Source organism: Rattus norvegicus, chromosome 7 (genome assembly GCF_036323735.1).
Source record: "Rattus norvegicus strain BN/NHsdMcwi chromosome 7, GRCr8, whole genome shotgun sequence".
In the NCBI taxonomy this organism is placed as follows: Eukaryota; Metazoa; Chordata; class Mammalia; order Rodentia; family Muridae; genus Rattus; species Rattus norvegicus.
The window spans coordinates 1,846,874-1,865,122 of NC_086025.1; the positions used below are offsets into that span (position 1 = coordinate 1,846,874).

General features: G+C 41.9%; 1 protein-coding gene across 4 annotated transcripts in view; it reads left to right on the plus strand.

Annotated features, from left to right (window-relative positions):
• Sarnp (SAP domain containing ribonucleoprotein) overlaps positions 1-18,249 on the plus strand; it is a 54,237-nt gene that overhangs the window by 11,277 nt on the left and 24,711 nt on the right. For 3 of the 4 annotated variants that reach the window (NM_001033070.1, XM_008765031.4, XM_063263713.1), the window contains 7 exons: positions 3,611-3,657; positions 4,750-4,817; positions 11,274-11,325; positions 13,371-13,444; positions 13,899-13,927; positions 15,724-15,749; positions 17,610-17,678. In NM_001033070.1, coding sequence (NP_001028242.1) covers positions 3,611-3,657; positions 4,750-4,817; positions 11,274-11,325; positions 13,371-13,444; positions 13,899-13,927; positions 15,724-15,749; positions 17,610-17,678 — 365 coding nt within the window. The remainder of the gene's footprint in view (positions 1-3,610; positions 3,658-4,749; positions 4,818-11,273; positions 11,326-13,370; positions 13,445-13,898; positions 13,928-15,723; positions 15,750-17,609; positions 17,679-18,249) is intronic. The other variant, XM_006240781.5, reaches the window with a different exon arrangement.

Genomic DNA, 18,249 nt, shown 5'->3' on the forward strand with positions numbered 1-18,249 from the left:
TCAGGACCTCTGGAAGAGCCGCTAGTGCTCTTAACCACTGAGCCATCTCTCCAGCCCCGTATTGAAATATTTTCATTTGTTATATACTAAAGAGGTAGGATCTTGTCCCATTGCCTCCCTGGCTGTGAATCGTAGTATGTTATTTAAATATCAGGATGGAGGAGACTGGAGGATGACTCTGGTTTAGAGCATGTGCTGTTCTTGCAGAGGACCTGGGTTTAATTCCCAGTACATAGGGTGTCTCACAACTGTATGTAATTCCAGGGATCTGACGTTCTCATCTGGTACATAGGATGTATGTACGTACATAAAATGCAGGCAAAACTCAGTCCATATAAAATAAAATAATGAAATATTAAAAAATTTGCCAGTCCTGTAATCCCAGTTCTTTTGGAGGCTGAGGCCAAAGAATCAAAATTTGAGACCCAGTTGAGCAACTTGGTAAGACCATACCTTTAAAGAAAAAATTATAACACTGTTACTAGTTAAGAGTTTGAAGCCTTTAATTTTAATCTGTATTGTATAAACTTTCATTTAATATGTTTGGCGAGTCACTGTTAACATAGTTAAGTGTTATCAGAGACTAGTGTCTGGACCCTTGAAATCCTTAAACTGGGTGATCTTTGGTTACCCTTACACCTCATCTCCCCCAATCCTACCTTGAAAAAGAAATAGTGCCCCCTTAATACATATTATCATCCCAGCTAATATGTATCTTTCCAATTTTTATCATTCTCTTTTTCCCTATTCCTCATTTCCTTCCTTTAAATACTCTTCAGACCCCATTCTTAGGTATTTGCTGTATCCATAAAATATTTTTAGGGGCTAGAGAAGTGGCTCATTAGATCAGGGCATTTGTTGGACCTGGATTTAAATCCCAGCATCCATGCTAAAAGCTGGATGTGCTCTCACAAACCTGTGTGCGCTGTGGGTGGAGAAGCTGGGAGGGCTCCTTAGGCTGCTGCCTAAGGCTAGCTCCAGGTTCAGTGAGAGCTTGTTTCAAGGGTGTGAGATACCCATCTCAGAGGGGTAAGGTAGAGAGTGATGGGGCACGTTATGATCTTATGTTATCAAGCCTGGGAGCAAGAGTGTGAGCCATCTTACAAGCTACCACAGTTTATGGCCTTAACATTCCTTAACAGATTCCTCTATTGTATGAAGTATTACATATTATATATTAAAGTGTTGTTAGGATATATAATTCTCTTATAAACTACTTTTCTTTTTTATGTGCCTGAGAGATTATATAATATATGCCCAGATTAGTGTTGTAGTCATTGTATATTCACTAATGTGTAAATATTTAATATGATTTAGCTCACTGTCAAGTTGCTTCCTAGAATTGTCCTATAAATCTGAATTCTTCATTAGGACATCAGGGTTCTTTTAAAACATACAACTATTTATTTTTAAAAGATTTTATTTGGGGCTAGAGAGTTAGTTCAGTGATTAAGAGCAAGTAGCTGCTTTTGTAGAGCACCCTAGTTCCCCATTCTTACATGGCCGCTTAAAACCATTTATAACTACAGTCCTGGGGGATATGACGCCCTCTTCTTGTCCCTGAAGAGCACTGCATTCATGTGCACAGATACATGCAGGCAAAACACCTAGATACATTTTTAAAAAAAGAATAATTACAAAATTATTATATTTTTATTTTATTTGTGGGTGTATGCCTTGTGTGTTAAGAGGCCAGAAGAGAGTGTTAGATGTCCTGGAACCAGAGTTAGGGTGTGTGGGTGTGAATAATGGTGTGGGTGCTGGAACCAAGCCCATATCCTCGATAGTACCCAGCCACTAAGCTGCCTCTCCAGCCCACACAGGGCTCTCTTTGTCTCTACAATCCTAGACTTGGCATTCTCCTATCAAGTGCCTACTGTTGCTGATTTGTTGTTGGTTTTAATATACTATAATTCCATCCTGAAGAAAATTTAGATGCTGTCTGTGTTCTGAGTTCAGTGGGTTTCTTCTTTGTCCACAAGTGCTAGAAATGCAGGCATTGGTAATGCCTGGCTACCTTGTTGTTTTTAAACACAGATATCTTTGTCATTGGTCTTTAAAGTATACATATACATATGTTATACACACACACACATACACACACACATACGTATATATGGGGTGTGTTTGTGTGTGTGTGTGTGAGTTGTATGAGTGTTCTGTCTTCAGACACACCAGAAGAGGGAATCAGATTCCATTACAGGTGGGTGTGAGCCACCATGTAGTTTCTGGGAATTGAACCCACGACCCACTGGAAGTGTAGTCAATGCTCTTAACCACTGAGCCATCTCTCCAGCCTTGTCATTGTTCTTTTATGTTTTTTTCTCTTGGTGTTCTTTAGTAGGAGTGCTTAGTTTTGAAAATAATTTTTTCACCTATTTTGTTGTGTGTGTGTATTTATGAGTGTGTATGCACAGGTGTGGGTGCCCGAGGAGGCCAGGAGAAGGTGTCAGATTCCTTGGTGCTGGTATTATAGGGTGTGTGAATTGCCTCATTGGGATGCTGGGATCTGAATCCTAGTCCTGAAGAGCAGCAAGCACTCTTAACCTTCTGAGCCATCTCTCCAGTACCATTTTTGGGTCTTTATTTATTTTCTCGTTTGCTTGTTTTTATTTTTATTTTTTTAAAGATTCATTTATTATGTATACAGTATTCTGTCTGAATGTACGCCTACAAGCCAGAAGAGGGCACCAAGTCTCATTACGGATGGTTATGAGCCACCATGTGGTTGCTGGGAATTGAACTCAGGACCTTTGGAAGAGCAGTCAGTGCTCTTAATCGCTGAGCCATCTCTCCAGCCCGATTGCTTGTTTTTTGTTTTTTTGGGTCTTTTTGGTGTTTTTTTTTTTTTGTTTTTTTTTGTTTTTTAAAGAAATCCTGGGTTGGGGATTTAGCTCAGTGGTAGAGCGCTTGCTAGGCCCTGGGTTCGGTCCCCAGCTCCGAAAAAAAGAAAAGAAAAAAAAAAAGAAAGAAAGAAATCCTTTCCTACTACTAAATCTCTTGGTGTTTTGATTGTGAGCCATTAATGGTTGGGCCATCTTTCTAGCTCCCCCCTCCCCCCCAAGATATACTCACTTGAGGTCAACTGTTGGGTATTGTACTTAGGAGCCATCCACTTTGTCATTTTAGAAATGCTGTCAGTCACTGGGATCTAGCCATGCTTGGCTCCCCAGGTCTGGGATTACAAGGGTTCACCAGCACACCTATGCATGCACCTTATTTTGTTGTTGTTACTTATGTAATCCAAGGTTGCCTCTAACTGAGAATGGCTTTGAATTTTCTGTTGTTTTGCCTCTGTCTCCCAAATGCTGAGATTACAGGGCATGCACCATCGTACCCAGTTCTAATTAGTTGTTAAATTAATTTTATACTGTGACTTAATTGTAACCTAATTGCATTTAGTTTTTCAGTTTAGGTGGAATTCAATTTTATGCTGATATCGGAGATCTGGTTTTATTTTCTCTAAATGTGGTTTATAAGAATTTTCTCTAAATGTGTATTATAAGAATTGGTTCTGCCCTCATTATTGAGTTGTAAAGCAAAGAGATTGTACTTGTACCACTGTGACCAAGTGGTCAAGGCTTCACCTGAATATTTTAATGTTCTTTAGCTGAAGAAGAAGCAAATGAAGAAGATGTACTGGGAGATGAAACTGAGGTGAGTTGGAGAAGTTAGTCCCTGGCCTGCTAATGTCACTGCTTACTGTTGGTGGTTTGTAGATGCCTGAGAAGAATGAGAGACTTAATTCGTTTGAGAGTTCTTATGTTGTCTCTTGATGGCTATTCCTTTATTTTCCTAGTAGAATTTAATTCTCGTTTTTGAGCTAGGGTCTTATAGCCCAGGCTGGCCTCAGATGCAATATATAGCTGAGGATAATCTGAATTTCTGGTCTTTCTGTTCCCACCTCCTGAGTGCTGCCCTGTCTAGTTTATCTTTCTTTAAAATGGATATTTTTGTTGTTGTTTTTAATGGAAAAATTGCATGTTTAAGTGTATGAAATACTGGGCTCAAACATGTAGAGTTGAGGCCAAGTTTTCGGGAGTTAGTTCTGTTTCCACCTTGTTTAAGGCACAGTTTTGTTTTTATTGTTACTGCTGAGCTGCAGTCTCAGCCACGCATCTTGCTGTGGAAGTGCTAGATTACAGATCAGCATTGCTGGGTCTAGCTTTTACCTTGGTTCCAAGAATTGAACCTAGGGTCTTGTGACTTCAGCCATCTTGAGGCCTTAATGGATTTTTTGGAAATTTTTATTTTATTTTGATTATGTGTCTGCATGTGGGTAGGTCATGTGGATGTGGTGCCTATGGAGGCCAGAGGTGTCAGATCTCCTGGAGCTGGAGTCAGAGGCAGTTATGAGCTGCCTGAAATAGGTGCTGGGAATCAACAGTATGCACTCTTGAGCCATCGCTCCAGAACCCCTCATGGTTATTTCTTTTCTCTTTTGGTTTTTTGAGACAGAGTTTCTCTGTGTAGGTCTGGCTGTCCTGGGACTTGCTTTTTTTTTTTTTTTTTTGGTTCTTTTTTTCGGAGCTGGGGACCGAACCCAGGGCCTTGCGCTTCCTAGGTAAGCACTCTACCACTGAGCTAAATCCCCAGCCCCGGGACTTGCTTTTTATACCAGGCTGGGCTGGCCTCAGACTGAGATCTACCTGTCTTTGCCTCATGAGTGCTGGGATTAAAGCCATCACCGCCTGGCTCTTAATGGATATTCTTGATTCATGCTAACCATGTTGTTTCATTTGGTTTTAGGAAGAAGAACCAAAGCCTATAGAACTGCCTGTTAAAGAGGAAGAACCTCCTGAAAAAGTTGTTGATATGTAATTATAACTTTTAATAATAATTTTTTTAATAATCTGTTTTTTTTTTTGTTTTGTTTTGTTTTTTACCCCGAGAGACAGGATTTCTCTGTGTAGCTCTAGCTGTCCTGGAATTTGCTTTGTACACCAGGCTGGCTTCAAACTCACCAAGATTAACCTGCCAAGGGTTGGGACTAAAGGCATGTGCCACTACACCCAGCCCTTTTTAATAATGTGAATAAGAGCAGATCTAATTTTTAGTGTGCTAGTGTGCATGTATGTGGAAGTGATGTAAGGTGGCTTTCTTAATCATTCTCCGTCTTAGTTTTTTGTTTGCTTCTTCGTGTTGTGTCCCATGTCCCATCTGCCCTCTTGTCCCCCAAGTCAGGGTCTGACTATGTTGCTTTGGCTTTACTGGAACTTGCTCTGTAGACCAGGCTGGCTTCAAACTCTGATCCTTTGCCTCTAATTCCCAAGTGATAGGATTAAAAGTGTGCCCTCAATCCACCAACTTTTTGAGACAAGGTCTCTGACTGCCATAGAGTTCACATTGAGTAGAATAACTGGCCATTGAGCCCCAGGGGTCGTCCTGTCTCCACCTTCTTATGCTGAGGTCTTAGGCACCTGCTGCACACCTGTCTTCCACAGTAAGATTGGGGCTTGAACTCAGCTCTCCAGGTTCCTATGGCAAGCATTTACCATGGGAATCCTTAGTATCCCAGATAGTGCTTAATCACTGTGGTTTCAAGTTTCATCCCTTTTGCTTGTTACACATTCCCACTGACCTTTTCATTTCTGATAAGGTCAGGTGCTTTTAGAAAGGTCTCAGCAGTTAAGAGCACTGGCTGCTCTTCCACAGGTCCTGAGTTCAATTCCCAGCAATCACATTGTAGCTCGCAACCATCTGTAATGAGATCTGATGCCCTCTTCTGGTATGTCTGAAGACAGCCACAGTGTACTTATATATAATAAATTAATTAATTTTTTAAAAAAGTATGTTTTCAGTGAGGAAAATAAATTTTCTTCCAAATTATGTGTTAGGTAATTAGAACCAAGTTAACTTCAATATAGGCACCATTCAGTTCTCCTAGCCTTTGTTCTTTTGTGAGCCACTCTAATAATATTCAATTAGAATCTATGAGTTCCTGTACATTGTAAATTTCTATAAACTTTTTAAATACTAGCCTCTGCCTCTAGAGCACTGGGACTAAAGGCATGTTCCCCATGCCCAGCCCTGTAAACCCTTCCTCCTAGTTATCATAATGGGTAGTGTAGGCCAAACAGTGTTGATAGTTACTTAACCTGTGATGGTCAGAGTAGGCTAGGTAAGATTGTAATGCATGATTCAGATGGACTTTGCTATTGACTAATCAGGCACGGTGTTTCCCGGCATGAAACAGATAAGAAGCCTACTGCATTTCTGTTCGATGTGTACAAACACAAAAATTCTCAAGTGAATAAAAGAAGGGTTACATTGGATTGTGGCAAAGGCAGTCTGTCTTAGGGTTTTACTGCTGTGAAGAGGCACCATGACCAAGGCAACTCTCATAAAGGCAAAAATCGGGACCGGCTTACAGTTCCAGAGGTTTAGTCTATTATCCTCATGGTGGAAGCATGGCAGCATGCAGGCAGAAGGAGCTGAAGTCTGCAAGCAGAATGCTGACTTCAGGCAGCCAGGACTACGGTATTAAAGCCCACACACACAGTGGCACACCTGTTCCAACAAGACTACACCTTTATGCCAACCTAACACAAGCCATCACACAGTCTCAGCCAAGTGAGTCAGTTTCCAGACATGAGCCAGGTTGCAGACCTAGAACCACTTGAATGCAGGGGTGGCCAGGTTCCCCTGAGGAGAAGGACCTTCATAAGACACCTAGAAGTTTTGCTGTTAGCCTTTCTCCAGTTCTTCCCCAGAGGGACCTATGACCTTTTACAAGTACAAGAGTAACTGTACCCGGGGGGAAAGGAAACAGGCTTTCGGGGGTCTTTTGGTTACTGGTTCAGAATTGATGTTGATTCTGGGAGATCCCAAGAAATGTTGTGGCCCTCCAGTTAAAAGTAGGGGCTTATGGAGGCCAGGTGGAGTTTGGGCTGATGTCTGACTCACAGTAGTTCAGTCACAGTAGTTGAGAAGTTATACAGTGGTTATTTACAAGTTGGAAGAACTCTGGCATTGACTCCCTAACCTGTGGGGTGAGGGCTATTATGGTGGAAAGCCTTTAGAACTGCCTCTGCCAGGGAGAATAGCGAATCAGGCTCAGTATTGCATCCCTCGAGGAACTGCAGAAGTTAGTGGCACCATCAAGGACTTGAAAGATGCAGGCGTGATGGTTTCCATCACATCTCCCTTTAACTCTCCTATCTGGTCATTGCAGAAGACAGATGGGTCATGGAGAATGATACAGCGATAACACATATGTGTATCAGAGGATGGGAAATCCAACCAGAATTCAAGTACCTTCTACCTCAGTGAAATTCTTAGGAGTCCAGTGGTGTGAGGCATGCAGAGATATTCCTTGTGAAAGAAGCACAGTGTTTAGTGTTTAGTTTGGATTCTGGAGATAGCACATTGCTCCTTAGATATGTTCCTCCAGCTCATATACCAAGTGATGTAGGAAAGCTGCTAGCTCTGTGTGGGGCCTGGAACAGGAGAAGGCTCTATGACGGGTCCAGGCTGCTGCACCTCTTAGACCAGATGCTCCAGCAGACCCAATGGCAAATAGGGGTGCTGTTTGGAGCCTTTGACAGGCCCCTTTAGGTGAATCACAGAAGAGACCTTTGGGATTTTGAAGCAAGGCTCTACCATCTTCAGACAACTATTCTCCTTTTGAAAACCAGCACTTGACCTGCTGTTGGGCCTTAGTGGAAACTGAAGGTTTGAGGATGGGCTACCACATGATAACATGAGCTGGGCGTTACTGGACCCACGAAGTCAAATTAGGACATGCTCAGCAGCAATCTATTATCAAATGGATGTGTACACTATCAGGCCCAGCAGTTCCTGTAGACACAAAGGAAGTTATGTGAAGAACTTGCCTAAAGTCTATGGTTCTCACTCCTGTTAGGGGTTGGGGAGATGGAGACAGGGCCTGGTGTAGTGGTTCTTCCTGGTTGACTTGACTCTATCTGAAATGAACCACAATCCAGAATTGGAGGGCACACACAGATCTTAAGGCTGGAAGACAAAAATTTCTGACCTGAATTTTGGCATGGAGATCTTGAGGCATAGTGGCCATGAAAAGTTTAGGTCCAGGCATGGTAGTACGTGACTTTAATCCCAGGAGACTGAGGCAAGGAGATCTGAGTTCAAGGTTAGCCTGAGACACAAGTTCCAGATCCAGGCGAGGTGGTTCACACCTTTAATCTGGGCCACACCTTCTGCTGGAGGCCTGCCTAAGGACATTGGAAGAAGGAAGACTCACGCTTCTTCCACTGCCTGCAGTTACTTGTGGCACATTTGTTGGAACCTCCTTCTACAGGAGAGTAACTTAAACAACCAGCCTTGTGGGACTGAGCAACTGCAAGATTCTTGGACTTCCATTCACAGCTGACCATTGTTGGGTTAGATGGACTGTAGACTGTAAGTCATCACAATAAACTCCCTCAATATAGACATTCCATAAGTTCTGTATCTCTAGAGAACCCTGACTGATACACCTGGATTAAGGATTTGGAGCCTCAAAGCCCTCTTTTCCTCCAACAAGACATACCTCCAAATAATGCCACTCCCTTATGACCAAACATGAGCCTATGGGGGACTTTCAACAAGGCCATACCTCCTAACTGTCAGGTACTGCCACTTGGAGCCCTAGTAGGACCTGTAGGGCTATTACTAGTCAAACCACAGCTACTTTCTGGAGCATTTTTGTTTTTTTTGTTTGTTTGTTTTAATTTTTTCCTCCTCCACTTTTATCCTAAGATTAAACTGAGGGCCTCATGTATACTAAGTATACAGTCTATACTCTTCAGCCTGCAGTATAGACTTATATATAGTACCTAGAGAAGATGATTTAGTGAAATAGTTTTTATAAAAACAGCAAATGAATGTAGTGATAATTAACTTGTTTGGGTTAAAAATAGTTTTTTTGAAAATGGATCATATTAGAATATGTAAAGTGTAAATCTCTTCAGATAGCTTTAATCTGATTAATGGATTTTGAAAGAAGGACATTAAAAATTGGATGCTATTGTAATTTTGCTTTGCAGAGAAGTAGTTATGGTTTTAGGTGAAACTATATGGAAAGATTTTGAGTCTCTATTTAAGGAAATATTTTTGTATGTGACTGGATAGGAGAGAAACTAGTCAATGAAGAGTGGAGATTTCCCATGAATCCTATGAGGATGTGACTCGTATGTATTGCTTGGGTTTAACATGTCTAAGGGAATTGGTATATGATATGAAAAGTTCCCTCTCTGGTTCCCTTTTTACTCTGAGGTTTACTGTAATGGTTGCTTTTCAAACCGTGACAATGGCGGGTGAGGTTGTGATTTAGTTGGTAGAGTGCCTGGTGTGTACAGAGTTTGGGTTAAGTCCTGAGTGAGACTAGATGTAGTGCTGCGTGTTCACAGTCCAGCACTCTCGAAGTGGGGGCAGAAGCATCAGACACCGACGGCATTCTCAGCCAAGTGAAAACATGGACATCATAGAAAAGACTGGCTCGAGCTTCCCCTGTGCCACAAGGATTGGGATTTAAAAGGCATGTGTCACCATACCTAGCTTTTGCCCCTGTCTTAGAAAAAAGAAGTCACAGAAGTTTATTTATTTACTTTTTTTTTTTTTTTTTTCAGAGCTGAGGACTGAACCCAGGGCCTTGCGCTTGCTAGGCAAGTGCTCTACCACTGAGCTAAATCCCCAACCCCAGTTTATGTTTTACTTGAAGTCTACTTTCATTAAAAAAACAGTTCTACTGGGCCTGGTGGATCAGGCCTGTTTTGTTTTGTTTTGTCAAGGATTCTCTGTGAGATAGCTGTGGCTGGCCTTGCCTCTGCCTCCTAAGTACTGGTATTTGTTTTTTGAGGCAGGGTCTCTGTAGCCCCGGCTCTCCTGGAATTTGGTATATATACTAGTCTAGCCTTGAACTCACAGATATCCTCTTGTCTCTGTCTCAAATACAGGACCTAAAGGTGTGTGTGTGTTACCATGTCTGACTGTTACCATACTTTTAATCCCAACACTTAGGAAGCAGAGGCAGGCAGAGTTCAAGGCCATCCTGGTCTATACTAGAAATTACAGGCCAGCCAGGGTTACAAGGTGACACCGTGCATTAAAAAGGTAGGAGAGGTAGGGCAGTGTGTAGTAGTGCGTGCCTGTAAGCTCAGGCTAGAGAGAGAGAGAGGCAAGAGAGTGAGGAGTTTGAAGATAGCTTTGGCTGAATGAGAGAGGTCATGGTTCATCAGACAACAGCAACAGAAAACAAGGGAGGGTTAGCAAACAGTCTGAACATTCCAGGGCTGATTTGAATCTCTTGTATATACAAAAGGAAATCTCTTTACATCATTTTAGGCCTGAAGTTATGTGTAAATACACTCCTATTTCTAGTTTTAAGGATTTTTTTTTTCCCCTGAGCCAAGACATATTTGTAGGACTTCATTATGGACAGCAGGGGGCATTTGTGCTTGCCTGTTAGTCTAAGGACTTACAACGAAAAGATGGAGGAGAGAGTAAGGTTGTGTTCCAGAATTGCTTCCTCTGAAAATGTCATTAAACCATTACTACCTTTCAGGGCATCAAATGGGAAAAGTGTTTGGGATATTGGAACAAAAGCTGCCCATGTCTCTAAATAAGGGACCTTAATGAGACTGGTTATGACCCACAGTTTTATGGGAGTTGTTTGTTGGAGAGTTAATGCCCTTCCATTTATCCTGGGGACTTCCGAACTTCGTCTCCTGCCCCTGGGGTCCCCCTCTTTTGTTTTCTCTTAAGCCTTTTGACCAGTAACTTACCATGTTTTCCTAATTCAGCCCCCACCTCCTTACCCTTTCTTCTTCCCACTTCCTGTGGCATTTTTATTTGTTCTGCTTGGGCGGTTTCAGCTAGAGCTAAAATCCCACGGGAGCAATAGGGACTTAGAAAGGGGAAAACAGGGCTGATGCAGCACTGGTTAAATATTGTGATGAAAGTTGAGAACTATTAATAGAAGGTTAGATATCTAGTTCTTAGTTCAAAAGTAACTGTTAAGTGCCTAAAAGCAAATGGAATGACTTACCGTGTGCATCCCTTCAGCCCAGTGTGTTTAGCCTGACTTCTTGGCTGATGGTGTCTCAAACCTTAGTTAAAACAGTTTTATTTTAATTTTTCTTCTCAGTTGATGACAGTTCATGGAACCAGCGTTCTTATGGACTTCCTGTTTCTTTGGAATAAGGGGTGGTAGACACATGTGGGGCAGAGGACATAACTCAGGTGAATTCTTGCACATTTCTAATGTTTTGGATTACGATAGCAGTTTTCTGACCTTTAAAAATCTGTCTTTTTAGGGCATCAGAAAAGAAGGTGGTAAAAATTACATCTGGAATACCTCAAACTGAGGTAAGTATTCTTTTTATAATTTTTATTGAGGTAGGAATATGGATGCATAAATACCATGGTAGACGGATGGACAGAGGACAGTTTTTCATAGTGGATTCTTGCCCTGCACTTTGTTGAGGTAGAGGTTGCTCCTTTAAAAACATTTTTTTAAATTACATTTTATCTATTGGTGTGGGGGAGGGGGGAGGGGAGAGGAAGGGAGGGGAGAGACCGCGTGAGCGCAAGCGCACACTTGTGTAAGTCAGAGGACAACTTGGGGGAATTGGTTCTCTTCTAGCATGTCCTGTGGGTTCCAGAGATAAACTTAGGTTGTCCGGCCTGGCATTGAACATTACTCACTGAACCATCTTGCTGGACTTAGTTGGGTCCTTGTTTATGCTGCTATCATGTCTGCTTCAGGCTGTCTGGCCCCTGTGCTTCCAGCAGGTAACCACCTCTCATCTTGTAACAGGAACGCTTGGCCTGTAGATGTGCACTAGCACATTTGGCTTCTACATGGGTCTGGGACCTTCTAGCTCAGGTTATCACACTTGCACAGTCTGCACTTTCAACCACCAAGTCCCCGTTTTTATTTTTATTTTTATTTTTTCTTCTTTAGAATAGCATCTTACTATGTAACTTAGGCTGGCTCGAAACAAAATCTTTCTACTTCAGTCTCCTGGGTGTTAGGATTCTAGGTATGTGTCACCATGCCTGGTTGTTTCTGTTTTTAACCTTTTCTTCTGTCTTCATCACTATTTAATTTTTTTTGTTTAGGGCTGTTAAGTTGGCACTGTAGGTAAAGGTCCCTGTGGCTAAAGCTTGAGCTTGATCCATGCAAATAATGTATTCATAGACAAGTTTACTAGGGGAGTTGGGGGAATAGTAACGATTGAGGTTTCTTTCTCCATCAACTCAGGAGCGTTGTCATCTGTTACATGTAGCACTGTAGTCTTACTAAGTTTATAGGTGTAGGAGTAGGGTTTGAGAGGATCGTGTGCACTCTGGACGTGCAATGGTAGATGTCCCTCTAAGTTGTTAGTTGGTAGCTGTTGAGTGCAATGTCTTTGGATTCTTATCTTAAGATGTTTGAAACATTTCATTTGAGATCTTGTGTTTAGTTTTTTGTATTTTCACAATAGAGGGTTTTGTTGTTGCTGTTGTTTTGAGACAGGGTCTCTCTCTCTGTAGTCCTGGCTGTCCTAGAACTTAGTATGTAGACCAGGCTGGCCTCAAACTCAGAAATCCACCAGCCTCTGCCTCTTGAGTGCTGGGAGTGTGCCTCCATTCCTGGCTTATAGTTGAGATTTATTCACTTCTTTTAGAATTTAGGGAAGAAGTATTTTTTGTTGTTGGTGGTGGTGATGGTTGTGTTTTTAACTGTTAGATTATCTGTACTGGAACCAAAATGCTTTTTTGATCTCTGTGTGTGCATTCTCTTTCCCTCTCCTCCTCTCCTCTCCTCTCCTCTCCTCTCCTCTCCACTCCTCTCCTCTCCTCTCCTCTCCTCTCCTCTCCTCTCCTCTCCTCTCCCCTCCCCTCCCCTCCCCTCTCCTCTCCTCTCCTCTCCTCTCCTCTCCTCTCCTCTCCTCTCCTCCGCTGCCTCTCTCCCCCCTCCCCTCCACCTCTCCCTTTCCTTCCCCCTCTCCCCTCCACCTCTCCCTTTCCCTCCCCCTCTCCCCTTTCCTTCCCCCTCTCCCCTCCACCTCTCCCTTTCCTTCCCCCCTCTCCCTCTCCTACTCTCCCTTTCTCCCTCTCTCTCCTTCCGCCCCCCGCCTCCCCCCACTCCCGTTATCTTTTTCAAACAAAATATAACTGTATTTTGGGGTTTGTATAGAATATGGATTTTATTTTATTTCTTTTTGTTTTTGAGAATGTGAATGCAATAAGTGAGTGGTGTGTGTGTGTGTGTGTGTTTTGGAAACAATTGCTGTGTTAAGCCTTAGAATGGATACTACCTGATGTGGTCTGAGATTGTCAGTGTTTTCAGTTAAGAAATGACCCTAACCAACTTTTTTAAAAACAAATTACAGTTTTCTCTTCATTTTTCATTTATTACCACTTAGAGAATGCAGAAGAGGGCTGAACGTTTCAATGTGCCTGTAAGCTTGGAGAGTAAGAAGGCTGCTCGGGCAGCGAGGTGAGTGCTTCTCCCTGTTTGGATCCAAGGTGGAGGGAGAGGTTATAACAGTGTAGGGGTTAGAGTCTTGTTTCTAGTTATAATTGTTGTTTTAAGTAGAAGTGTTTCCATTGAACTTAATGAACAGTCTGGTCCATACTCAGAACATTTCATTTCTGCTGATTTGATGTAGTAGGTAGACACTGGGTTTTGTCGTCATTGGTCAGGGCTTTTATGGTAGGTAACCGTCAGGAACTGCCAGCTGCTCCTGAGTCTGAGGATTTCCTTTAGTGGACTCCTGCACTGCTGGTGAGAAGGAGAGTAAACTGAACCTCTTTCATGGGGTTGTTAGAATTAGCTAATGATTGCAAAGTTTGAGATCACAGGAAAGAAGTGTGATGCACCCTTGACACGGACACAGACAACTAGGGGTGTGAACAGCTCCTAAGACTTAGCTTGTTTTTTCTTCTTACAGGTTTGGAATTTCTTCAGTTCCAACAAAAGGTGAGAAACAGAGGCTCTTCTGAGAAGGTTCACTTTGTCTTTCCTACTTCAGACCTCATCCCTGCAGGCTAAGGCTGCTGGGCTGGCTCTGGAAGCCCTTAAGGAGGCTGTAGCATTTGTGTGTGCCCTAAGACCCCATGAGTAGTGACGAGGGTGCTCTGAAGTGAGGACAGAGCAGGCCTCACCATTTGTTTTTCTTTTCTAGGACTTCTGAGACATTTTTACTACTTGTTCACTTATTTTTGTGTCTTACTAGCATAAAATTATTGTGTACTTTTTTAGTGCTCTGAGCAAACCTAGTGTTAAAGTGAAGGAGACTATATTTAACTTCACAATTTCATTTTTAAGAAGTTACCAAGAAGTAACCTCTGATATACTTAAAGACTTAGCCATGAAGCTTATGTTAGCATCATATATACTGGTCAATAAATTGGAAAAACCATGTATCCAATGCAGTACGATTTAGTTCAGTGTAACTGTAGTATAGTGGACGATGTAGAATGTTAATGGTATTTTAAGAGCTGAGAAGATGGCTCCGTGGGTAAAGTACTTGAAAAGAACTCACATTGAGAAAACAAAAAAGCAGGCTATGGTAGGTAATGTGTGCTTATAATCCTAGTAGTTGGCAGGCAGAGGCCGGTCAGGTACCTGAGCCTTCTGGCTGGTCATCCTCAATAATTGGTGAGAGGCCGTCTCTCAGTAGAACAGAACAGAGTACACAGATGCGGGTAACCATACCTGAGGTTTTCCTCTGGGTTCCACATGGACACACAAAATAATAGGACATTTTAAGGTAGAGGATAGCAGGGTATTCCTGCACTTGGGAGACTAAGGCAAGAGAATTGCCCTTTGAAATCCAGCCTCAGTGATATAGTAGAAAACTATCTTAAAACAAGAGCCAGGACGATGGTGGTGCACACCTCTAATCCCAGCACTTGGGAGGCAGAGGCAGGTGGATATCTATGAGCTCAAGGCAGCCTGGTCTACAGAGTGAGTTCCAGGACAGCCAGGGCTACACAGAGAAATCCTGTCTTGAGGAAGAAAAAAAGGACCTAGTGGCTGGATCTGTACCTTAGTTTGTAGTGTGCTTGCCTAGCATGCAAGAGAAGTGGATAAAGGATTTGGGGTTCAAAGCTCTCATCCTCCACTGCATACATGCCGTACTAGTTACTTCTTTGTTGATGTGATAAAACACATGATGGAAGGCAGCTTGAGGCAGGAGGAATTTATTTTGGCTTATGGCTGCAGAGGGGTAAGAGCCCACAGTGTTGGAACAGAGGTAGGGCCCCAGGCCCCAGGCCCCAGGCCCCAGGCATGGGGGCAGGAACAGAGAGCTGTGAGCTCACATCTTGAAATAAAGGTGTGAGCGCATAGAGTGATTAGGAAGCAGGCCGGGCTTCCTTACCTCCACCCTCAGTGACGATGCTGTAATTGCTTGTTTTTAATATTTTGTATGGATGGATGTTTTGGTTTTTGAACCAATATCTAGAAGATAACCTATGTGGAGTTGATTCTCTTCCTCCACTTTTACTTGGGCTCTGGGGACTGAACCACCAGGCATGTGGAGCAAGAGCTTCATCTGCTGAGCCTTCTCACAGGCCCAACGTCTCAGTCTGTGGAAGTGACTTATATTCTGTTTGTGCGGATTGTTCTTTTTTGAATCAGTTAATTTTTGAGACAGAGTCTTATGTGTGTCTAAAGGGTTTTTATCCTGTGTATTATGTTTAATTTGATTTGAAGATTTAATCTTTGTGAAATTTTAAAAATATTAAGTAACTTAATTTTTATTTCCTTAGGTTTATCATCTGACACCAAGCCAATGGTATGAAATCTTTTTTAATCTTTTAAAAGGCCAGATTTTTTTTAAAATAGTTTTTAACCTTTATTTTATGTGACTGTGTATTCTGCCTGCATGTGTGTCTGTTGGGTGCATGTTGGGTTCCCTGAGTTCTGAGTCACAGACAGTTGTGAGCTGCTGTGTGGGTGTTGGAATTGAATCCAGGTCTTCTGGAAGAGCAACCGATGCTTTTAAGCCCCAGATCCAGCCCCACAAAGCTAGATCTTAATTCTGTACAGTTTTGAAGATTGAGTCTCTGTCAGATTAGAGGGGACTTGAGGTCAAGAGTTTGGTAACTTTGCAGTATAGTTTGCCCTGAATTCTAAGTGTTTGAAGTGGGGAAGTTAGAAAGCTTGCCACATACTAAAGTTCCTATAGATAACCTTCCCTACCAGCCTTTACTTTGAAAGGATAAATAGATTTTCGTTAGCTAAAGGCTAGCCCTTTGTTTTATGACCCTGAAGTTTTAGGCCTTATCTAGTAGCTTTTAGTCTAATTCTTTTTTTAAAAAAATATTTTCATTTTGTTTTGTTTTTTAAAAACAGGGTTTCTCTGTATAGCCCTGGCTATCCAGGAACTTGCTCTGTAGACCAGGCTTCCCTCATCTGCCTGCTTTTGCTTCTGCTTCTGCCTCTCTGCCTCTCTACCTTTGCCTTGAGTACTGGGATTAAAAGTGTGTGCCCACCACTGCCTAGCTTCTAATTCTTAATCCTAGCACTTGGGAGACAGAGGCAGGTAAATCTCTATGCAGTTTGAGGTCAGCCTGTGAATTCTAAGCAAGCTAAGGCTACATGGTCAGATGTCACAAAAAAACAAAACAAAACAAAACAATGTATATATATGTGTTATACACATATATTTGAGAGGAAAGAATGAAGAATTAGAGTAGTGTTTTCTGGGCCATTGTGATTAGTCAGTGAATTTTCAAAATAGTGTTGTGATAAAATAGATTCAACTCTCAACTCATGCCACAGTCAAAATTGTAACTGAAATTGAAATATTTTATTATTATTTAATATGTTAGAAATGATTGTACCAAGGCTTCTAAGAAAAGAGGAAAGAATTGTGTCAAGTAGTATCATTTGTTTTATAAAGTTGAGAAGTTTTACCTTTCCTTTAAGATACATCATTTATCAGAGTTTAGTGTGATGCGCTTGTAATCCCAGCATTCAGGAGGCTGAGGCAGGAGGATTACTATAAGTTTGAGACTCTGCTGGGATACATAGTGATTTGAAGGCTATCTTGGGCTTCGTAGAAGAAGAGCCTGTCTCAGAAAACTAAAACCAGTCTACTTTTAGAGATTCTTTGGTGTGAATTAATGAGTTTGGACTGTGAATAGTGGACTTACTTAGAGTGGTGATGTTTTTTTTTTTAAGATTTATTTATTTATTATATGTAAGTACACTGTCGCTGTCTTCAGACACAGCAGAAGAGGGCATCAGATCTCATTACAGATGGTTGTGAGCCACCATGTGGTCGCTGGGAATTGAACTCAGGACCTCTGGAAGAGCAGTCAGTGCTCTTAACCGCTGAGCCACCTCTCCAGCCCGGATGATGATGGTTTTTATATCTGGTGTTTTTTGAGCACTGTTTAGCCTACTTTGGTCTTAAGCTCTTCCAGGCTCTTGCTGCCCTTGATGAGTAGGGTGAGAGAGCTGAGTCCTTCACCGTCTATTTCAGAAGAGGCTTTTTAGTTATCATTGGGAAGGATTTCTGTCACTTACTGAGTTTGGCACGTGGTATGTTTGATTCCAGGAAGGCAAATTTGAACTCAGCTTTGAACTATAGTGTCTGCCTTGGTTTTGTTTTCGTTTTTTTTTTTTTAATGTGTCCCTATTTTTGTAGGTTAACCTGGATAAACTAAAGGAAAGAGCACAGAGATTTGGTTTGAATGTCTCTTCCATCTCTAGAAAGGTAATATATGTCACCTGTAATTTCTGTTTTTAGACTATTAGAACAGCATAGGAATTTTGAAACAACTCTTGGGCAGTCATTTTGTGAAGCTGGCTTTTTAGCACTTTTTTTTTTTATATCATTTGAATATCATTGCCCACTATTGATTACATCAGATGAGGTATTTAACAAAATAATTTTGTTCAATAGATTATTTTCACACCTTTTATCCAGACTACTAAAACAGCCTACTTCTCTTCCATATACTGTTGAATATAGTTTAATCCAGTGCTTGGGAGGCAGGCAGGTCTCTGTAGGGAGACCCTGTCTTTGAAACAATGCTGTGGCCTACAGTGCTGTTACTGCCTGCTCTAACTATCCTGGTACAAGTGTAATGGGAGTAAAAGAAAACATGTACCTAGAACAGCATTGGGAGTTCATATAGGAATGCTTATGACCCCCTGCCCTGCGCCCGGCCCTTTTTTAAAAAAAATTTATTTATTTTTTCCATCTTTATTAACTTGAGTATTTCTTATTTACATTTCAATTGTTATTCCCCTTCCCGGTTTCACGCCAACATCCCCCTAAGCCC